The sequence below is a fragment of the Taeniopygia guttata genome, chromosome Z, assembly GCF_048771995.1.
Source record: "Taeniopygia guttata chromosome Z, bTaeGut7.mat, whole genome shotgun sequence".
In the NCBI taxonomy this organism is placed as follows: Eukaryota; Metazoa; Chordata; class Aves; order Passeriformes; family Estrildidae; genus Taeniopygia; species Taeniopygia guttata.
The window spans coordinates 4,632,551-4,656,653 of NC_133063.1; the positions used below are offsets into that span (position 1 = coordinate 4,632,551).

Genomic DNA, 24,103 nt, shown 5'->3' on the forward strand with positions numbered 1-24,103 from the left:
TGTATTTTCTTCCCTAGAATATACCAAAAAAAATCTGGTTTTCCATTCTGCTTTCTTCCTTTTGCCAGATGGAGACAATAGATTAAAAAATATTAGTGCTTTCTTGTCTTGGTGTATTGTCAGCAGACTAAGATTGAAACCTGTATGGTTATATATTTCTTGAGATGGCTTCATGTATTTAGCAAGTCTTTACTGAGACTGAGATGAAGTGCTTAATTGGAAGATGTTTCATACAACACAAATTATATAACGCACTTGATTTAAAAATGTGTACCTAAATTCTAGAGCTCTTGGATTTTCTAGAGCCCTCCTGCAGGGATACTGGAACAGTAGATATTGTTATTTCAGAAAAATAGATGTCTACAATGAATTTTGTTAGAAGATACAGTGTTCTAATACATCATTATTTTTGAGTAGACTCTAGTCTACTCATAGTAGAGTATGCTTGCATGACCTTTTGTGCTAAAGTAGACATAATAAACAATTCGTTAAAATGGAATACAAATATTCTGTGACCAGCAGTTCTTGCTGTTCTCTGTCCTCCACTCAGCTGTAAAAAGAGCTGAACCTCGATTTTACTTCTCTTGAATACCTTTAGGAGTAAGCCAGGAAGAGTTCTTCAGGTGGTTTTGGCTATTATACAGGGTTTAATTTTAAATTAAAAAATGGTTTTGGCATTAAGGGGCAGTGTGATATCAGGGCTGCCAGCAGTGCCATACAGAATTTTTTAATTCCGTAGCTGGGTTTTGTTGATAGTACTTCACTTTGACAGCGGTAGTTTGGGTTCCCAAGAAATAACGAATGTCAGCTCAGTACTGTAATGACTTCTTGGAGATTCTGTTCTTGGATTTAGTAAGTTAATGAAACCACTGCTTGAGACCCACTTTAATGAATGTCTTAAAGATCTGCCGATCAGCAGGGATAAATAATAAAATGCTGAATTTGAAACTTTTTTCCTTACTAGTCAGCAGGAAGTTTGTGGTGCCAAGCTGCTGAGATGCAGTTCTGATGTGACAGCTGGGCTAGGTTTCCAAATGTCATTCTGCTTGGGGGGCGGGGGGTGGTTGTGTGTGTTAGCTAGCTTCAGTTTTACTTACTACTGCTTTTTAATTTGGTGTAGATATCGACAACTGTTATGGGTTACTTTTTTTTTTTGTCACTGTTGCATTATTCCGTAAAAAAAAGTTTTAGTTGCAGTTTCACAAGTTTCTGGTCTCCTGGGAGATTTCGAGAGGGTTTGATACAGTGTTTAACTCTAGTATACTTTTTCATTATTTAAACCTAAAGCATCCAAACTCCCACAGACTTTTCACGAAACTGAGAAGCAGCTTGAACAAAAGTTGTATTAAATCACCTACTCAGAAATCTGCATTTCTTACTGTGTGTCATTGATAATCGTGCTGAATCAGGTTTATCTGCTCCTGTGCTGTTTGTCAAGGTGACTGCACACTAAGGGAGGCTGATCCTGTGTGTACTACACAAAAGCTGCTCATGTGGTAATTAACACAACTTCTTATGAGACTAATGGAGGTTCTGAGAAAGCAGAAGCAAACAGATGGAGTGGGTGTTGGCATTGCACAGCAGGGCTGCTTAGCTCTTCATAAGTGGGTCAGTAATCTAGAGCAGAGGCTAAATAAGTACAGAAGTCCTTTTGACACTAGCCCTCTAAGTAATTTGTAGTTATCTTGCTGAATCCTCCCAGCAAGCCAGTGGGATTCTAATCACATAATCCCTGTGTATTCTGAAACTAAATATTGGCACGTGAGTTCACTTTTCTAAAATACCTAATGAATTTGGTGGCATTTAAGAACTTGTCTTCATGCTCTCTCATGCAGTTTTGACATGGGCAGAAGATGCAGTCAGTGGAGAAATAGGGTGAGCATCCTTCTTATGGAGCAGTTTTGTCCTTCCTAGCCTGGATTATTTTTTGAATCTCAGAATCCTAGATTAGTTTGGGTTGAAGGGAACCTTAAAGATGATCTAGCTCCAGCTCCTCTGCCATGGCCATGTGCAGATGCATCAGCGTCTTCCACTAGACTTGGTTCCTCAAAATCCAGTCTATAAATGCTTTGTAACTAGTGGTGGGTGAAATCCAAGCACTTAACAAACCAAACCATGCCATGTAGTGAATATTCAGCTGGTATATTGATAGTCTTATGTTCATTATTTAAAAAGTTGTTTCAGTGGTAACAGCACAGAGAATTGGAATCCAATGTATGAAAACACAACTAGTTTCAGCATCCCAATATTTTTGTGTGATCAGCTGAGTTGTTTTTCTTTCTTAAAAAGAGTACAGATATGCTTATGCCTTGTTTTTGCTTCTTTTAAATGAAACCAAAAAACAGTTGCTTTTGTAAAGCACTTATAATGTACAACTAATAAAAAGGGTTTGCTTGTGTCGGGTTTGGGATAATGTTGTAGTTCCTTTATTTTCAAAATTGGAAATAAATTTAAAAAAAAAGCTAAGGGAAGGGAAGCACTGAATTTGGACAAAGTTTTGTTGACATTAATAGCAGTAGTCATATTACAGTTATTATATATAGTTGGTTTTGATACTGTATGTGGAACTGTAGTTAACACTTGAATCTCAGCTTTAATTGGCGGCCTTAATTCCTGCAGAGGAGGTAAAGTTTACTGCTGCTTTATATTAAATTGCATCACAAAAGCAGAGCAACGTTAAATGTTGATGGAAAGCACTCTGACATATTTTTAACTGAAGTAAGGTTTACACACCAGCTTTCTGAAATAGCTCAGAGACTTTCTGAGCTGCTGGTACCCATGCAGGTGCTGCAGAGTCTCAGGTGAAACAGAGAGGTTGCTTCCAGAGCAGAGCAAGGGCTAATGCTCTTGTCACGCTCTTGCTTTTCAGCCTGCTTTGCCATTGGAGTTTTAGTATTATCTGGTCTTACATGTGCTTTCTGTCCCTCTTGTTTAACATGAGGAGAGCTGCTCTGTTGCCATGGTTTTTAGAAGCTTCTTTTTGCTTGTTTTTCTGCAGCTTCCCAATTTTGACGTAGAGGGTGAGAGTAAGAATGTAGATAATCTATGGAATTTACAGTCACAGTTAGATTTCTAAAGCACCTGGCTTCTGCTTCCAATATGAGCTGAATTCTGAATTTTTGTACCATTCAGAATCAGACAGGAAACCCTTCAGTGGGTCCCATGGTTTTGGGAATGTGGATGATTGTGAGGCAGTTTTGGGAATGTGAAGAAGACAGTTACAGATGAAGTGATTTTTTGGAATTACTGATCAACTTTATTAACATTGATGGTGCTTAGAGTTTTTTAGGAGGAAGTAGTAATATTTCAAATATTTTAGAGCCATACTTGTATGACTTTCACTTCATCTGGTAGTGAAGGCTGGTAATTTTTTTAACTGCTCCCATGGAATTGGTTGCACCCTGATTGTTCTGGGGAAATAAGGTGTTGTTATTTAAGCATTGCATTCAGAATACCTTTCTGGTATTCTTTCTTAGAAAATGTGAAAACACAGTAGCATGCATTGCTTGCATCTGAAGGCTGTAGTGGTTTTGGGTTTGGTTGTTGTTTGGTTAGGGCTTTTTTTGTGAAGTAAATGTCTGTGTGACTTCTGAGCCTGAAAGACTGCTCTTGATGCTGAAGTGAACAATACTATTGACACAACTTCTTCTTAGGCTTGCTTAAAGTATCCAAGAAATAAATCCGGTATATCTTAATTTTGCTGTATTCCTGATGTATTCTGCAGTAATTAAAACTGCAGAATCTGATGAAACTGTATCAAACACATCAAAACAAGGCCATTTGTCATTATCAAAATCCTTTGAAGAAACTGTGTTTCTCTATTCTATTAGTGTTATTCCTTTGATTCTTGCCCCCAGCCCTTTCCTCATTCCCTGCAGGGAGTTAGCACTGTGAATAAGACAAGGGGCCTAGGCATGGCTTATGGCACAAGTTAAAGTTGTTTTCTGGAGGTTGGCTCTCTTTATTAGCTACTCTGAGCCTCCAAACATGGAACTTATGGGTGCAGATCACAGTCTTTACACAAGAGTTAACAGCAGGAGTACACTGGGCAAATAAATGCCCTGTTCAAAGATAGGAGACTGACTTGGAACTGCTGTTTGAAAACCAGCAAATCTTTAAAAATTATGATTTTTTGATGCCTTTTTCTTCACATAACTAAGTGAAAAGTAAATTCAAGTGTAAAGAGAACAGTATTTATTGAAGAAAACAAACCTTCTACCAGTTAGCATGTTTTCTTGAATTTCTTGGGGATATTTGTCAGGAAAGTGATCACATAGCTGCATGCAGTAACCTAGTTTTAGGAATGCTTTTGATCACTAATAGAGCAGAGTTGTCAGGCTGATGTGGCTTCTAGAATAGATTGTTTTCAGGTTTTAATATCTTTCCCCAAAATAGGTTACTTCAGAGGAGAGCAGTACAGATACTCGTCTGTTCCTTCTCAGGTTAAAGCCATACAACATGGGTGATTTCAGCAATTAAACTGGGAAGCAGGGAAAGTTTCTTTGGGAACTGTTCTGGGAGAGTTCCCAACATCTGCTAAGCGATGGGCGAGTTAGTGAAGAGGACAGTGGTAGGCACTTGGGTTGGTGTAGTAGAGCCTAAAATAACGTTGCAATCTAGACAGAGATGAAGCCTGATTTCCCAGAAACAAAACTTGGCACTTGCTGATAGTTTGTAACAGAGATGGGAAAATTCAATATTCAAACTGGGGACGGACAGGTTTTTTTAATCGTAGTTTAATATATAAAAAATGTCCTCAAACCATGTAGTGTTTGTCTGTGTTCAGTTAGATGTAAATGAAAATGCATGAAAACTATAATTGGACATCTTAAGCTTTCAAAAATATATATAGATATTTAACATAATACTTTGAAGTTCACTAAAGTACTGTTTTTATTGCTGAGATTACAGGAATAATATGTTCATGAATGGTTTGTTGATAAACTGCCTCTCTTTTCTAATGACAGCATTACTGAGGATGAAGTAGAGACCCATCTGCTTTTCTCTTGTTCGAATTTCAGTAAAAAAAATTCTTTAGAACAAAGCTAAAAAAATCTTTTCTGGAATTGTGAGAAGAAACAGCTGAGGTTTTGAGGAGTGTTGGCCAAGATTAGCTTCATAATCTTGTGCTCCTCCTTATGATATCTGGTGCTGTGAATACTCTGGATGTGCTCATTGGAAAGGTGCAGCAGGAGAATCAAACTGCCCTTACTCTGCAGTCCCATAATTATGGTGGAACTTAAGTATTGCTCTCTGTAAAAGACTAAAGGATGTGGTTATAGACAAAAGGATGCTGCCCTAATTATGTAAAATGACATATTTTAACTCTAGGCTGAAAAACACCTTTAGATGCTGCATGGACATACAGTGGGAAATAAAAATTCACATGAAGTTTGACTTCAAGGCTCCATGAAACTTAATGTCTAAACTAGAGTTTAGCAATTAATATGGCAATGTTGGTAATGTTAAATACCGTTGTTTCTTCTTTTATTAACCGTTTAAAGATAATTCCCACATTAGAGTCTAAAAGCAAATTTTGTTAATTTTCTTCTATTTGATTAATGATGTTGCCATATTTTATGTGTGGAGTAGTACGCAGGATTGATATAAGCACAAGGTAATGCTTTTTTTTCCTCTATAGCTTTGTTTTCCTCTACTGCCACTTCCTACTGGAATAGTCTCTCTTCAGGGGTACCTTAGAGCTTCTTCAGATACCTTAAATGGACTGCAAGAATGGGACTTTGGACAGGGGCCTGGAGTGACAGGACACAGGGAATGGCTTCCCAGTGCCAGAGGGCTGGATTTGATGTGATACTGAGAAGGATTATTCCCTGTGAGGGTGGGCAGGCCCTGGCACAGGGCGCCCAGAGCAGCTGTGGCTGCCCCTGGATCCCTGGAAGGTTGCAAGGCCAGGTTGGACAGGGCTTGGAGCAACCTGGAATAGTGGAAGCTGTCTCTGCCCATGGCACAGCGTGAAATGAGATTAACTTTTTACTGAAATTAAGAATAGCAATTGTGTTCAAGTATAATTGAGTGAGGTTTAATTACAAATACTGAAACATAACTGTTAACTTATTTTGTGGCACAGTTGTGGGTGGTGGTGAGGACTGAATTGCTGTAGCTGAGGTTAAGCTTTGGTGTAGGCATAGCTCAGGTTACAGCATCTTATAATGATGTCATCCTGAAAAAAGGAAGTCTTAGAGTATTAAACAAAGATACTTAGGGCTGCCAGTTTTAAGCTCGTGCAATTCAGGAAGCCATGTGACTTACCCACATAATTTGTTAGAGTTGGTGTGCCAAGCAGAGAGTATTGGCATGTCATTTGAGCTAGGTCAATGTGTAAAAATACAAATGTGAAAGATACTTAGCATGTAGCAAAATGCAGTATAGTTCAAAGGAGCTTGTCTTTAGAGTCAGAAGGAAGAAATGTTAAATTTTAAGGATTACATTGTATACTAACTGGAATTCTGTATAAAGGCTGGGGGAATGTGGATTCTGGCCTTGGATTTCCTGCCTTTTCACAGGTAACCTAAGTTTCTAATCTGCTGTTATTTTTCTGTCTATGAATGGAGATATCTATTTTTAAGGATTGTAATAATGCCACATTCACTGCTATAAGGTGTATTAATTGTTTAGAGAGTAAGCTTAAAGCATTTTTTGCTGTTGCAGTATCAGTGATGTGAAAGCAAATTTTGGGGGGGTGAAAATGTGAGTAGTTAGGATTTGTGAAAGTTCTTTGTTCAAGTTAATGCTGCTCTTCATTAGGATTGCCTTAATGGTAAGAAGCAGGAAAAATCTGAATCAAAAATAAGTGTTAAAGCTTGCCTTTGTGGTTTGGGTGTGGCTTTTGTTGGGGTTTTTGTTGGGGTTTTTGTTTTTTTTTTTTTTTTAATATGCAGTTAATTGTCAGGTTAACAACTGATGCTGAGGCTTCTTGCATTTACTTTAGCAACTTACCTACACAGTAGGTTCTGGTAGAAAGCTCTGAAGAGTAATACCTGCATCTTTACAGTTCATGCTGCTATTAAGAAGATGTATTAGTAACTCAAGAAAAAAAAGTTGACTATGCTTTATTGCCAATACTGAGCCCAAAATTATCTCATAAATAGTTGGGGGTTTTTTTCCAATAAAGGAATCAGTCTTTACCCAGTCTATGCTAAACTGTTCCCTAGCTTGCTGTGGTAACTCATAACTTTATAACTGGCCAGCTATTCAGTGTGTTGAAGATTCTTCTCCTCATTATATTCTTCTCTAAAAGTCAGCCATTTTAGTTTTCTTGGTAACAAAACACCTGAATGCTGTTTTTACTAGTGTGAACGTTTTATGACAACCCTCCCAATTTTACATTAAAAGCTTCCCAAATATGTTGCTCAGGCTGTTAGGCTAGGAGGAATTTATAGCCAAACAAGATACTGCAGTTCCTTTACTGCTGCAGCTTTGAACACAAATAGCTGGTTAATAGGCGCCCTACTGATTTAATCCCACTTGTAATGTACACCTGCTAATTTAATAAAAGTAATTTCCCATGTCTTGTTTACTACTTGGGTTTTTTTTTTCCCCACTTACTCAGACTCAGTTGCACTCCTGATTGGTGGAAAGCTTTTAAAATTTACTGTGTACAATGCTGTAGTCTCATCATGAACAGCTTTCTTTGGCTTCTGTCATGTTGCATTGTTTGAAGCCGACTGGCAGGATACAAGAGAACAATCAGGAGCTGGAGTAAGTTCACATCTCGCTGCATATGCTTTGAAATTGGCAGAAGAACAATGAGGTTGGGGAAATCCCCTTGAACAAGTGCTGCACAGGAATCTGACTTCAGCATTTGTGCAGAAAAGATCTTCCAAACTGTGTCTTTGCACTACAAAATGTACAAGCAGGTCTTGGAACTAGAGTTGAAAATTTTCACTTAAAATCTTTGCTCACAATTGTAGGTAAATGGGCCCCCTTTTCAGTGCTTGGTTTGTTCTTTTCTTGAGTACTGGATAGAGAAGAGCCTGGTGCAAAGGAAGCATACACAGGTTCAATGCAGAATTTCAAAGTTACTGTTTAGTTCAGTTACTGAGTTGACTCCCAGAACTTTTCTTTACTTCTCATTAGTTTGTGGAAGGCTTCAAGTTGAGTTCCTCTGATACTTGAAATAATCTCAACTAATGCTGTAGTTTTGAAGGTTTGAACATGAAGAAAGGCTTACAGCAACTGATGTGGAATCTTGCAGCTTTGTGACACAGAAAGTTGTGTTTTGAAATGGTTTTTGACTCAGGTGTTTGGCTGAAAAAGCCTTGTCTCTAATGGACTACTCAAATGTTCCTCTCATGATCTCCAACTGCATTTTTCAGGAGTGGCTTCTGTACCTTGCAGTGTTTGCATGACCTGCAGCAGCACAGCCTCCAGTCACCCAAGTTCATTGATAATTCTTTACTCTTTTTATGTCATAAATATCTATTTCGGCTACAGTGGGGAGAACTCGAATATAAACTGAACAGCCATACCAGGGAAGGGAATTCACATGTGTCCATAAACACGAATTCCACAAAATCAACAGCAAAAATGCTTTTTTAGTTCTTTTGCATTCTAATTTTGAATGTTCTGTTTGTCCCATGTGCCTGTCTTGCAGATTGATGCCTTGTCTAAATACATTTAGTGCCCAAAAATTTGCTGTCCACTGTATGTCTCATTTAGATGAATATAGGAGGGAAACAGAAGAGCTCTACCTAGATCAAGCTGCATTAATGGCAGTCATTTAAAAAAATTCTGTAATTCTGTTTGCTGATGCGAAGACATTTTTACTGGAGTTGAGTGCTGATGTGTTTGCTAATTCTCTGGGAACCCTCTCAATGTTTTGGCCAACAACCACAGGCATTCCAAGAAGGATCTAAGCAGCTTTCCTTCCAGCAAAATCCATGTATTTGTTAACTTAAATGTTGGTGTTCCTTAAGCCTTTGAAATGCTCATCTTTTTGGTTGCCATAGGACAGAGAGGGAGAGCAGGGCAACTGCCACCTCAGCAGAGGACAGGGGGTGGTAGATCAGGGCTGACTTCTGGTGGGTGGAGTGAAGAAAAGAAACTGCTGGATGTCCTGGGAAAGTGCTTTACCTGTTAAGCAATTGGATGTGAGGCAAGAGCACTTGTGGGCACGGTCTTCAGATGCATGTTGTGGGTGTGGATCATGAGCAAGATGTCGAAGACTTCAGGACTTGGCCAAGGTCTTAACACATCCTTTCTGCCTAAGCTCTAGTCAGCAAAGCTCAGGAAGTAACTGTGGTTCTTATTCTACAGGTGTCTCCTGCATATTTCAATTTTCTGATGACTCTATGTGCTGTAGGGTCCCATGTTCTCTTCTAGGCCTGAGGAGACCAGAGGCTTCTACTTAGGCACCTTGACTATTCCCTTCTTGATTTTTGTCTTACAAAAAGCATATAAAGTAATATAATATCTAAACAAACATGGAATGTGCATTTTAAAAATAAGATACTGCTTTATTCTATTTGAACAATGCAGCTCTAAAAGGCTTTTTATGGCTTCCTTGCTAGTTGTGAGTTTTCTTTATTTTCATCATGAAATATGGGCATTGTCAGTGTTGGTGAGGGTATTGTCAGACATAATTTTGTATTTTTTTTGCCAAAAAGTGATATCACAAGTACCATTCATTTCTCAGCCTGAGTATGTTGCTTGGGGTAGCTTTCTCTAAGGCTCAAACTTTAACTTCAGGTGAAATTCCTTGTAGGAAACACTTATAATTCAGCTATGTAATAATTGGTATTTCTTTATGTTTTCAAAAAGACAGTCTGCTGTTTTGGATATGGATCAAGGTCAGTGTATTCTCTGCTTCACCAGTTTTCTGCCAGGTGTGCATGGCTTGGGCTGCAGCAGGGATTGTAGTGGCCTCCCTGCATTGAGCATTTCATAACATTTAACCTCTGCTTTTCTTCTTGAGTTTCTTGAGTTGGGTGTGTAATTCATAGGGGCTGTCCAGAGGAAAGTTCAGTTTGAAATTATATATTTAAAGATCCTGTAACTGTTGTTCCAAGAGTAATCTTTTTGCCAAGGTAACATACTTTTGAGCACTGTGGACAGTTAACTTGAAGGGCTAATCTCCCCACTACCCCAAATACACAGTAGATTGAGAAGGTTGATCAAAACATCTCATGTCTTTTCAGCTCTACATCAGTTGCAAAATAGCCCACACAGATGGTAGCATCAACCACTCACCCACTTGGAGGATGGTGGACTCCTTGAGAAAAATTCCTTGACTTGGCCCTTGCTTGGTAGTTGTACCCGTTAGCTCGTGGGAAAAGCTTTCACCGCACTTACTGTGACTAACTGGTTAGAGAATTTGAGATAAGGGTAATTTTTTAATGTCTGTTGGAAGTATGATCTTCTGTGCAATTTGACTGCTATTAACAAACCAATTTGTTTGGATATATCAGCCAATATTGTGATGGATAAGTCTTCATATACAGGTACTTTGTCCTTGGATATTTCTGATTTTCAGGTCTGTAAAGAATGATGCAGCATTAACCTGTGAAAATGCACTGTGTGTCATCTTAACCCGCTGCCTGATGTTATCATAGAGTAGTTTAGGTTTCTAAAGATGTGAAACTGAAGCAGTTAGAAAACCTTTACTGGTTACATGTAGTGTAACAATAGTGTAACAAATGAAAGCAGTGTAGGAATTCCATGTTACCATTTCAAGAATGCCATCTTAAAGCATGTCCTCAGTGCTGTAGGTTCACGTGGCAATAGGTTTTTCTTTATTGTTGGTTTTGTTGTGTGGAGGGGTTTTTTTTTGTATTTTGGGGTTTTTTGGGGGGATTTTTTGGGGGTTTTGAGTGGGGTTTTTTTTGTTTGGTTTTTTTTTTTAATTTGTTTTGTTTTGGGTGTTTTGGGTTTTTTTTGTTTGGTTTTTTTTTTTTTTTGTTGGGTTCCCCCCATCCCTTGGTTAGTCTTTAGAGAGCTGCCATTGTGAATGCACTTGTACACTTGTCATCCTCACTAGATACAGGGCATCTAGAAGTGGTTGGTTTTGGCTGTTTTGAAACATGTGACTAGGGCAGTTTGTCCATGCTTAGGTTCTTCTCATCTCCAGTTAGACTGCCTCAGTGTTTGTGAGATGCAGAGCTGCTGAAAGCTCTGGTGTTTGGTTGGGAATAGGGAATGAACTGCAGGGCAAGTTTCCCGACAAAGCTGTTAGCTCATGATTTCCATGGGCTGCTTTTGGAAGCTCCACATCTTTGGTCTTTGAGCATAAGACTCATGGCCAGCTCCCTACTGAGTCTTGAAGGAGGCTAAACCTCACTGCATGCCTTTTATTTCTCAGTCCTGACACCACCTCTGTGTTGCTTGATCTTGTCATTTAGAAGTTTTAGGCTCTACTCCCCACCTGCCTTTAAGCAGAGAGTAGAAACTCATTGATCAGATCTGTGTCTGAACAGACCATATGGACAATGAGAAAAGAAAGGAATATTTTACTTCAGCTTGGTTTTCATGGCATCCTGGGAAAATTGCTCTTGAACTTTGAGATGCTATCTTTCCAGGATCTCCTAGCATTGAGAGAAAAATAAAGGTAGCACTGGTTGTTGTTGACTGCTTTATTCTGTCTGACAGCACTGGGCTAGCATGTCAGGATTTGGGAGAAGGGAGGATAATAATGTGCTTTGAAGAGCCTTATATCTGTATTTTTGCCTGTGTAGGCAGTTTGTTGCACATGTGACCAGGAAGAAGTGTGCCTTTAGAAAAGGCAACAGAAGCATATACTGTTAATCAAGATCACTTGTTGGCCTGGCACTCAGCGTAACTAGAGAAAACCAGCTCCGGGCCCTGGAACCAGCACTGGGCAGCTCAGATGCTGGGCTCTAACAGTATCTTTTGTACATCACGTTCCACTTTCATGTCCCCTGTGGACATCCTTGATGTTTTAATCTGAAGTAAATGGGAGTTATTCAGTGACTTTTTTTTTCTTTTCCCACAGTGTCAGAGAGGTTAATTGCATCCTGTGCCTCCTGCTTTTCTGGCTATTTTGATGTGTTAATTTTTTTAGCATACATCTATTTATAAGGAAGGTTATTAAGTCATTTTCCTCGGTTCAGATGCTGCATTTTGTATTTGATGTAATGGTTTTGAATATACTTTATAAAGTTCTATGTAAACTTTATTCGTAAAAGCATTCTGAAAGATGAGAGGTTGTGTAATGGTTCCTGATTTATATTCACTAAATATGCACATACATAAATACATCTTTCTTGGCTACATGTAGTGTGTCTTGAACGTGCCTGTGAGGTAGGGGGAGGGAGGGAGGGAGATAAGGTAGTGGCTCAGTTTTCAGCAAGTAATCTATGTCTCCTGCTTGAAGCATAAAAGTCTGCTTTTGGATTCTGGGGAAGGGGGAAAAGCAATTTAAAAAAAAAAATTTTTAGTAACTATATAAGGCCAGTTGCTTAAATAAATAAATCTAAGGGGTTAGAGACACTTGAGGAAGCACTCCTAGTTGTAGATGATCAGTACCCAGCACACACTTTTACTATTGCTTTGCTGAGTTTGTGCTGAGAGAAATCTGGGCTTTCAGTGCTGCAAGACGATTCAGTCCAGGGCATTGTAAGACATTACTTGGTATCCTTTTCCTAGAATTGCCAGGCTCTGTTTCTCCTTTGAAGAATGGAAGATTCTGGTAGAAAACTACCTGTAACTACCTAAACTATCCACCTATAATTATGTGTAAAAACATGTAGATAATAATTTACTCTGGTTGCTAGTACAGCCCTTTAACAGAACTTTTCTAGGGTCTGCTTTTCTACCCCAGCTTCTCTCACTGACTCATCTCCATAGAAGAACTTTTGTCCAGCTCCTCTAATGGCCAAGTGCTACCACGAAGCGGTATAGATAATTTTCGAAAGGAATTCATACCTGTGGATTTTATTTGGCATTTGTTAACTTATTTGGTCATCCCTCTAGCAGATGATTGGAAGAGAAATCATTATTTCATACTGAATTACCGAATCTTTGCATTTTCTGTTGCAAAATAATGAGATCAGGACCTCTGTAACTTGATGTCATTGACAAGCAGGAATGAGCTGCTGTAGCTTTGAGTCATTCCATTTGATGAATATATGTGCCTGGTTCTGTGCATTTAAGGGAGCAGATGACATTATGTCACTGTGATACGGAATGCTGGAGATGCAAGCAAAAACACTGATCAGTTCTTCAGGCATGCCAAATAATTTGAAGGAGGAGTATGAAAGGAACTCAGCATTCGTGTCCTTATTGCAGGTTGTTTTAGTGTTTCCTAAGTCAGCATAGTGCAAGTAACCTTTCCCCTGTCACCCCCAGCACGGGGAAAAGAAACATAAGCAACATGCATTTCAGTAGTTGAGGCATTTAGGTCAACCACACTGCATTTTAGAGTGTGTTTGTTCAGGCACTTGGCAATGCAGCTTGCTAAGGTGCTACTTGGAGAGACAGGTAATACAGTTAGCATTGCTTCTTTCTGGTTTGTAGGCATTTCAGGCTCTAATAGGGGAAAGTGCTAATTGTCAGTATACAGAAAAGACTATCAAATCAGAATGTAAAAGCAGCTGCACATATTTTCATTTGAAACACAGAATTAAGGAAACCATGATCAGGCAGGTTTGGTAGGAGCGGTCTGTGCTTGAGTACAATACTCAAGTGCTCATGTATGTATGTAAGCTAGTGAATGTTTTTAATTGCTGATTTAGTTTAATTTCTGTTACACCTAAGCATTTCTATTCAGTCTTTCCTTTTACTGGAGACTTTGAGACTTTTTCTGAACTAGCTCCAAAGGCTTGGTATGTCTTCTTAGCTGTTCTTGAATCTCAGTTGCATCAGGAAGAATATAACTGGTATGAGAGGAAGGATTCTGTTTTTCCATACATCAGTTCACTGGTCCTTTTCTCAAAGGTAGAATCAGTGACGTGTAGTGGGTACTGTATTCTCAGGAATGCAGCTTCAGTATAGCCACAAGAGTGATAAATATGAGGCCAAGTGGTTCTCCTGCCTTGGTTTCCTGCTCACTACATTGCTCTGAAGTCTTGGATCTAAGACATTACATAGCAAGATTGATTTATTTCTTTAAAAACAAAGGCCTAGATCTTGTATACGAGGTACACATCTGGAGTTTGCAGACTTCAACCTGTTTTGTCAGGTAAATTTTACAGAAGCAGCCATGAGCAAATCTAGAGCACTGGCATTGCCCATTTGTTATGAGAAAATGGGATTCCATAAGTCTGATGGCCATTTCTTACTGCTCTAACTCTAATTTGGGTAGCTTGGTGTAGCTCCTGAAGCAAATTTTCTGCCTCTTTTCTGCCTACTTGGCAAAATAACAGTCAAAGTTTTAAGCCTAGTAAATGTTAGGCAGGTATAAAGGTGCCTGCATGCTTGTATAAGTAACTTCTCTAATTCAAGTGAAAAATCTGATCATTTTTGTTGTTGTAATTTTTCTTGTTTAGTCTTCGTGTGAAAACAGTGAAAGCCAACATCAGGCTCACTTCTGTAGGGAAGACTTTTCATGAGAATTCTAGAATTGGAAAATTTACTTTGATTCTCATCTCCCATTTTAAAAGAAATAAATGGAGTACTGTCAGAGATTGCTGAAATTATTTTTCATTTCAGCCACAGCTCCAGCACTACAAATGCCTCAGAAAATGTCCGGGCAGACAAATTAGATTCAGTGGGAGAAAGACTCATGATTATAAGATGCAGGAGAAAGGCAAATGGAGAAGATTGCCTTGAAGATGAACTCGGCAGACTTGTTAGTGGCTGCAGATTCTGAAAGATGTGAAAGATTCAGGAAGGATGTTAGGGGCTCAGTGTAATACTTCACAAATAAGCAAATTAAATGTCCAAGACTATTTCTATAATGGTTTCTGTATAATGTGGGCTTTGACTAGCACATTGCTATTTGCATTTCAGGTTTTATTTGTCATATTTCTAGTGCTACCTCTTCAGGTAAAGAGGAGGCTGCCGGCTGAACTCAGTGCCTTTCAGCTCCTTTAGAGCTGTTCCACCTTGCAAGACTTTGAAGAAAAAACGTGTAACTACAGTTATATATGAATTGTGACAATATTTTACAACTTCTCTATAGAGTTTTTGGTACTTAATATGTAAATATCTTTGCAGTGGTTCTGCCTGCTTTTATCTGATGTTGTACTTGTTGCAAGCGCTTAATTTAGTACAAAAAGTACCTTGAGCACACAGAGTTGCTAACACTGTAAATAGTGGTAGGGTAATTATTTGTTCATTCTGTTTCTCGGTAAATATTGGTAATAAATTCATAGTAGCAAAAGCCTGTAATATACCTAGGTCAGCCCAACTGTGTGATAGTTTTGGTGCACACCAAAACTATCACATGCAGGATACTGATTAAAACTCTGCTGGCTTCATGTTTTTTGGCTACAGCCTCAAGTAAACAACATCTCTGTAAAAATGAGTATTGTTGACAAGATCTATCACCTTTATCCCTTTTTGTGTCTCCTACTTTGCAAGTGTTCTTGGAGAAGGTGCAGGGATATCTTGGAGGATGTGCAGTGCTATATGTAGACCTGAGTTTGTTGGTGCTGTGGCCATGAATATCTGGTCGATACTTGCACATACTTGCTTGGATCTGCAGATCAGTACATCTGGCTTTTAATTGTGTTGAGAAACTGATCCTAATTAAGCAGCCTATGCTGAGTACCAGTAGGCTTTAATAGTTGGCATCTGGACATGAGTGAGGGGATTGTGGATTGATCTGTGTATATACATCTCCAGCTGCTGATGTTTCTAGTTACAGTTACTACTGCTGCAAGCCAAGATGCAAATGTCTTTCTATATTCACTGAGGTGAGGTTGTGCTGTCAAAGGTTATCTTATCCTGTTTGGTGTTCTCCAGCAGTCCTTTACCACCTAAACATATCAAATATAAGAACTTGGTTTTGGGCAGTGTGTTCTAGCTGATATGAGGTCCACGTGTATTTTTGGACTCGTGAAGATCAGTATAGTGCATTTCTTTAAACTATTTCATTCATGTAGGTTTTGTTGTTATGGATTTTGATAGCGACATTGTTCCTCTGGTTGAGGTACACTGCAATAAAACTTTTTTTTTGCTTACTCATGAGTGTAGCACAAACTGTTTTCTATGTTCATTTGTAATGGGCAGATCAATAATTTATTTGTATTTGTACCAGGATTTGATAGTCCAATTTTTGTAGTAGACTTAGAGTTAATTGTTATTCCACTAAGGTAGTGGAATAATGACTGAGGAATGTCATCTGTGCCATATAGATAAGGCAATACAAATACTTGCAGATTGTCTTCATAGTTGGAGTTGTCCTGTGTCCACATTTTTCTTGTGTGCCTATCAGTGTTTTCTGTCTTACTTAAGAAAGACAGACAGTTTTTGGCATTTTGTGTGAAAATTGTGAAGCCTTGCTACAGCTCATTGCTGTGTAGGTAATTTCTTGCCCAGAGTATAGATTTCTAGGAGCTCAGGTTTTCCTGTTAAAGGAATGATGAAATAGAAGAGGTGAAGGCATACTGTGTACTGTTGTGTGCTGATAGCCACATTAAGGATTCTTCTTGCCAGAATTGCACACTATCATATGCGATGATGCTCCTTATAAGCAGATAAAAAGTCAAGTTGAAATGCTGCTCTTGCAACCCTTTCCATTCAAGGAAGGATTCTGACAGAAGTAGCTTTGTTTCCACCATGTATAAACTTGCCTGATCCTTTCTTTACCAGATCAGTCCTCTGGTCAGTTCTGAAGAGTCCCAAACCCCAGTTGTCCCAGGTTCAGTGTGTAGCAGTTTAACCACATACCTGCTAGATTTGGTACCTGGGTCTCAAAGAGCAGTTCTTACTCCTTGCAAATATTTTTTTCAGCATTTCTCCTTTCTCTAGGAAATAGTTTTCTCTTGTTAGACTTCCACATCACCTGGGAAACTGAGCCGAATTGGTGCTTTGTACCCTGGAGTCCATTTATCATAAATTCACTTACTTGTGGGAACTGCAAAAGTGGCAATCTTCTGTTCAAGTACGGAGTGCTAAAGACCACAGAACATGGTGATTTGCTATTGGGAGCTACTGTTGAAAAGTGTTGAAAAGATAAAAAACTAGCTTTTGTATTGTTGACTTGTTTCTGTCAACAAATTGGTTTGAGAGCAGCAGTGAAAATGCTCTTTGGAATGAAAGTGTCCAGGAGAGAGAAAGTACATTAGCTCTGAACTTGTGTTTTAGAGTATATTTAAACACTGTCTGCACAGGAAAGATTTAGGTACAGTGACACAGAAGCCAAATTATATTTTGAAAATGATGCTTACCAGTGATACAGCGTACAGCGAGTTCAAAACCAAACCCCCTTGTTTGGTAAAATACAAAGCCTGAAGTGTGCTTCCTGGCTTCAGCTTGAGCGCTTACTGAAGGTGAAATGGTGATATGTCTGGCTGCCTCCTGCCTAATAAATTAAACGCACTTGGGAACATTCCCAGGCACTGTCCAACTGGCTCAGGACTGCCTTGTCCATTCTCTTCAGCCCTGAGCTAGCAGAGCAGGGGAGCTGCGTCTGAATTGTCCAGTGTGACTGGGTCCCGATGTTGTATGGCTCACAAACCTGGGAATTGTGTGGGAGAGCAATAATTGGCACAGCCTGGTGCTGGGGGATGTCCTAGCTGCTTTCTGGCATACATGATCGTGTTCCAGGACCTGGGAATATTTCCAGATTTGGCTTGCCTTATGAGTACAGATGTTAGAACTTGATTCTCCTGAAACCTGTATGGACTAAGGCATGGAAAGGACTCTTTGCATCACACAAGATTTTGGATGCTTCAGAAAGGTAGATTTAGGAGTAAGTGATTCCTGTTTATTTTGTGGCAGTAATTCTGCACTATTAAAAATCTGTACCTCCTGTCTTACTTTCAGATGGTGTTACTGGTGGCTATAACATCTTTCAGAATTCAGTCACCTTTCCAGCACCACCTTTCAGGGATGAGTAGACATGCCTGCCCTCTGTCAGGACATGGCTTGTGTATGAATGAACATACTGTGGCCTTTAATGGAAGTACTGTGTATGAAATATGGTTTTTAGGGTTATGAGGAATTTAGTTTTGATCTGGTGTGCGTGTGTGTGAATTTTAAGAGTCTTGGTTTAGTGCCTGGGTGACGTGGTGAGGGGATGGTCTCTCACCTTGTAGGCAATGGATCTTTTATGTCAGCAGGAAGTAGAGAAACGTCTATTTCTTTAGCTGTTTCTTTCGGCAAACAGTAAAAGCTTTGTTGAGCTGACTTCATTGATCATATTGAATGATTTCCTGCAGGCTCTTTCTTCTTTGTTCGATTGTGCATTATTGGAGTTTAAGTATAGTCCTGGTGTAGATGAAACAGTAAACACTAATACTAATTCTAGCTCTAAGCAGATATCCATCCCAGAGGATAGCATGTCATGTAAACTAGTGACTTTGGAGCAGTTTTGCTGCTCTGACTGATGACTTTTCTGTGCCTCTTGGCCTGTCCTCCCCTCATGGTGCTTTCATTTCAAGCTGTGGCTCTGTCACACAGTCCACTTCAGGATACTGTTTGTCTTTCTGTAGGTTGTGGAATATGCTGTCAGCTTTAAATATTAATAGGGAGAAGAGGTTACCAATATAAAATACTGTTCCTAGTCATCTTGTTTTGTCAAGGGCTATGAAATTTTACTTTTGCATGTGCTATATTAAAAGCCTTGTGAACCAGATGCATGGCATGTCATGCTTACACCAGCGATGCACCCCCAATTTTGGGAACATGTAATCTGTGTGACAGCTCCACAGTTTTGGAGCACTGCTTTGTATGAACCATCCATTGCTCAAAGGTGGTGAGCTGTCAGAGCTCACTGTGTCAATTAATATGCAGCGGGCTTTGTGCCTGCTGATTGTTCTTCTAATTGCATGTAAAGATGATCTGTCTTAGCAGCAGCAGTGGTGCATATTTAAGGACACAGTACAGTGCAGGGATGCTCCCTGGTGTCCGTGTGTCTTCAGGCCAACTACTTCAATCCTTGCAAAGCTTCTGGCGGCCCCCAGTTCTGACTGCATCTTAGGAATGTGGAAGAGAGGCTGCAAGCCCTGCTGATGCAGCCATGGGCAGGATCCCTCTTTGTCCACTTGGTCGGGAGAGCTGTGATGCTGCTTTAGTCCGACCTGGATGCAACTTGTTCAGGATGGTTGGCTTTTCTGAAGAGCTGGATCTGTGCCAGAGAATGGGCCTTCATCTCTGGCTCTCTGCTGCTCTCTACTAGGCAGACCCATCTAGTACAAGATTTTACTTGTACCTATAATCAGTAATATATCAAAAAGCCTTATTTTATTTAATGTATTTATTAGTGATAAAAGCAGGCTGTTGCCACCTACAGTTACTCTCCTTCTTTGTAGTGCTCATATAAACTACAGTGAAGAGACGTGACCTGACTGAGAATTAATTCAAAACATGTATTTTCAGCCATGTTTGTTCTCTGGTCAGATACCCAGTTTATTGGTTTGGGTGGCTTCTCACCGGCATGCACATTTCAGCCTCACTGGGATGGTATTAGAAATGAGATATGTATGGTAGAGGCAAGAAGGAAGCAAGGCCCATTATTGCCTTCATCAGTTGCCAACACTTAAGGTTTTATTAAAAGTTGCTGTGGAACAGAGGTGGTTGTCAGCCCTGAAAGTGGTCTCAAGTCCAATCAAGTGCTGTCTGCTCTTTTGTTTTATAACACTAATGAATTTTCCCTGTGTAATGAGCACCATCTTCACATTTCTTTTCTTAAGCATTCAGTCCAAACTTGAGTGTATTGGCTAAACTTGATAATTTCAATTTCAGTTACAACACTTATATTTAAAATAAAGGTTTGGTGACTTTGGATTCTTCCTGTTGCAACTTTTTGGAGGCTGTTAATTTTAAAGGTAATATAGCAGCCAGCCAGGCTTCAGGCTGCATAATTAGGAAGGAGAGATTCAAGTTGCTTGTGAAACAAATTCTCTTCATTTCTGAAATGAGAGGTTTAGTTGTATGTTACTTATATAAAATAAACTATCTGTTTTCAGTGGTCACTGAGCAAGTATGTTATAGAGCTGATCTTTGTTTATGCTCCTGAAAGTCTGGTACCTGTTTACAATAGTATGCTGTTTTCTTGCTTTGTTTAAATTTGTCTCTGCTTTAGTTTGTGTCTATGACTGAATGTTCCTTTATCTTTCCCATTGTGATCTGCTCCTTGAACCAGTTTGGTCAAGGCTGAGTTGTCTCTCCTTTTCTCCAACTTGATTTAGCAATGAAAGTTATGTGATAGTTGAATCTTAAGGTACTACAGTATAAAACATTCTGTTTTTCATACTATGTGAAAGAATATTTAGCTGTTTAATCAAAGAAAACAGCTAAATATCAGCTATAATGTGTTTTTCTTCAGAGTTTGAATTTCTGTTTTTCAGAATAGCAAGAAATTACCGTGTATGTGGAAATTGAGTTTAATGGTGAAGTGGTGATATTTGAACTTTAGATTGTGATGTTCAGTTTTGGATACACATGGCCTTTGTTGGAAGTCTTGGGGCAGTTTATGTTTAGAAACAAACAAAAACAAAAAAAAAAAATCCCAACCCAGAAACTACCTTTTAAAATTGAATTTTGTAAAGAACTAGGCTGAGGAAGTTTTGCCTGTTTTAAGGAACATTGCAACTGTATCAATTACTTAAAAAACAATAACTTGTTCACCTTTAAAAACATTTATCATTTACCTTGAATCACTTGTTCCATTTTGATAGCCTCCTTCATATAGAAAATATAGCATGAGATGTCAGTCTAAATTCCAGTCTAACAGTGCTCTATCTTCTATGTGAAAGGAAGTATTCTGTACATTTTTCCATGTTTGACATCATGGTGTTTTGAATAACCATGTTCCATATTCATATCAATTTTTTGTTTTTGTTTTCAATTTATGCACAGCACTTGCTCTGAAATTTGGGGACTGAGTACACCAAACACGATAGATCAGTGGGATACAGCAGGCCTTTACAGCTTCTCTGAACAAACCAGGTGAATATTCTGCCCTCTCTCGCATCATAAAAATCTTGTGGGAGGGATTGGCTTTGGAGGGTCTGTAATGGGATGCTTTAGCTGTAAAATAGACTAAAATGATTCCTAGGCCTCTCATGATATAGCATTTTGAAGTATTTCTTTGCCAATGTAGAAATCAGTGTGTTCACAGCTGATGTTTTGACCAATGAAACTCTTAATTCTACTGTTACTCCTTTCTCATGCCAGTGCTATTGAAAGAATGGGAAGACTTGTTAAATGCAAGCTCTAATGTGATTTGGTATTTTATTAACAAAATTGGAAAACTTAATTCTATAGACCTAATCTTACAAAGTGTTTAAACTGCTTTGTATGCCACAAGCTTTGAGTTAAATCTTGCTAATTGGCTCAGATACAAGCTACTAAAGAATTGTTTGTAAATTCTTCAGTACTTAATGGTGGGCAAATTCTAAACAGGGTCTTTATTTTTTCATGTCACATTACTTGATTTGTGTATTGAGGTTTGTCTCCCATCCCATAACAATCATAAACATCTGCATTTGTGTAAGCATATGCAGTCTGTCTTAAAACTAGCAAAACATTTTCAGCTGGTAGCAAGGCAGATGAAGAAGATAAACTGTACAGCCCTTACAAGATGTGCATTCATGTGTTTTGCATTGCAGTTATACTGCCATGTGGATCACTTGGGCAGCTGACTGCTTATAGGCTTATTTGCAGTCCTGTGGGAGTTCTTATGCTTAAAACCATAAAGCATCCGTGCCACAGCAAAGCCTTGAGGTACCTTTAGAAGTGGAAGGGACCATTAAATGTGTGATTTTATTTTTAACTGTCTTCTGCATTAAAAAAAAAAAGTATATGAAGCAATCATTCTAAATACTTGGTTGGATGTAAGGGGCTTTTAATGAACTCTAAATTCACTGGCAATAATTTGAGCAGCTCAAAAATGAGTTGACATTGCTTGATACGATCATTTTAATTGCATTTGAAGCCTTTTAATTAGAGTATAGATGTCACTAGCAGAGTCAACGCACTGAATTCTGAGAATGAGTGACCCATGTGTGTACTCTTTTGCTGGAGTGATGGAGGCAGCACTCAGTGTGTAAACTCTTCTCCACATGTTTCCCCTGCAGATCTCTCGATGGCCGTCTGCAGGTGTCTCACCGCAAGGGATTGCCTCATGTCATTTACTGCCGCCTGTGGCGCTGGCCAGACCTTCACAGCCACCATGAACTTAAGGCAATTGAAAACTGTGAATATGCTTTTAATCTTAAAAAGGATGAAGTATGTGTAAACCCTTACCACTACCAGCGAGTGGAGACGCCAGGTAGGAGAACTTCTGACTTCCTGTGGCAGAATCTGTTTGTGTTTGTTCAGCATAATGTTTTAAATTAAAAACAAGGGAAGGGTGGTGTCCTCTCTTGGTAGAAGTACAATATTCTTTTTGAGATCATGTCCCTGAAAGTTTTTAATAGTAAAGTTACTGAAAAATCTTTACAAATGTGTTTATAAACACCTCCAGGACTGCTAGCAATTTCCAGCTGGCCAGGTGAAATTCAGACTGGATAGGACAAAAAAGTTGATTTACCTTTGCTAATGTGGAATAGTCTTATTTAAGGCACCTCAGGAATCCCATTTCTTCCAATAACTAGCTGTGCAAATGTATTATGAGCAGTGCTGAGTTTCAGAAGATTTCAAAATGTCTGAAGAAACTCTTAGATGTTTTTAGATTTATTGTTTTCCTTTAGCTCATAAAATTGTGTATTTTCATTCCCAGTGATTTTTGAATTTTGCCTTTCCAGTCTTGCCTCCTGTGCTTGTGCCGCGGCACACTGAGATCCTAACGGAGCTCCCACCTCTGGATGACTATACCCATTCCATTCCTGAGAACACTAACTTTCCAGCTGGGATTGAACCACAGAGCAATTACATACCAGGTATTTTCTTAACTCCCGCTGTAGGCAGCATGTTCTGACATTGTGCCACTGGAACAAAGATGGTCATTTCATCCTTGTAAGTGATCAAATTATTTAAAATAAGCAACACTAAATTAGCTTTAGTTGATTTCATGTATTAATTCCAGTGGAAATACCTAAATACTGTTATTTGCAGAACATGATTCTGCATGAAACTATATTGCTGTCATTTCACAATACCTGACTTGGTTTCAGTAGCTTGTTTAAGATTCAGAATGCTATTAAGTCCAAAGAAGATCTTCACCTTCTGCTTTAAGCTTCTTTCACAAACATGCAGGGGTTGCCAAGTGCTGTGCATTTGAGATTGAGTAGTAAACTGATGCTCAATCTCATCCTGTGTAATATATGGGGAAAACTTTTAAGTTGCAAAGCAATGACTTTGCAAGTGTCTTGATCTGTAGTTCACATCACAATATCGAACTGTTAAAGAATTTCTCCTTCCTCTCTTTTCCCCTTTTTCCACCCCAAAACAAGCAGCAGTGCTAATCTGCTGCACTGAAACCCTGTTGCCTTCATTGAAACATAAAATCAATGACCTTTTCTTCCTGCCCCAACTTCCTGTTTCCTATCTCTTCAGGAAGTCACTTGGAGTGTAAAACCAAGTAAAGATGAAGTTTGCTCATAAATGTTTTATTTGTTCATGTTATGAATAAGCTGAAATTTTGTATCTGGAGTCTCTGAAAGAATGACATGACTGCCCAAAACTCAAGTGCAATGTGCAAGTTGTACATACAGGTCTTAAGCAAAAGGTTGCTTGTGTTTCCTTTAAATGTATCCAAGAATTGAAATGGCATTAAACAATCAATTTTCACCTTTCTGTTTAATTTTGGCCACATCTGTTTCTACCTTTATAGAACAATTCAAGGTGCTAGAAGCTGGTGTTGCTTTCTTAACTCGCATATAGTTTTTTAACTCAAACTGAGGGATTTTGGTAAGATATGCAAACAGCTTACTGGAAAGCCACTTGCTGCAAACCCAGTGCTATGGAAATGAGCTAAAGTAGTTATTTGCAGGAAGTTTGCTCAAGGTGATTGTAGGAACTCACATGATCTTCAAATGTTTATGCAGGTAACCACACCTCCTTGTCCTTGTCAGTG

General features: G+C 38.9%; 1 protein-coding gene across 3 annotated transcripts in view; it reads left to right on the forward strand.

Annotated features, from left to right (window-relative positions):
• The window catches only part of SMAD2 (SMAD family member 2), a 49,089-nt gene that overhangs the window by 11,609 nt on the left and 13,377 nt on the right, over positions 1 to 24,103 (forward strand). For 2 of the 3 annotated variants that reach the window (XM_072921855.1, XM_012577352.5), the window contains exons 3-5: positions 20,944 to 21,033; positions 22,164 to 22,357; positions 22,833 to 22,967. In XM_072921855.1, the coding sequence (XP_072777956.1) occupies positions 20,944 to 21,033; positions 22,164 to 22,357; positions 22,833 to 22,967 (419 nt within the window). The remainder of the gene's footprint in view (positions 1 to 20,943; positions 21,034 to 22,163; positions 22,358 to 22,832; positions 22,968 to 24,103) is intronic. The other variant, XM_012577354.5, reaches the window with a different exon arrangement.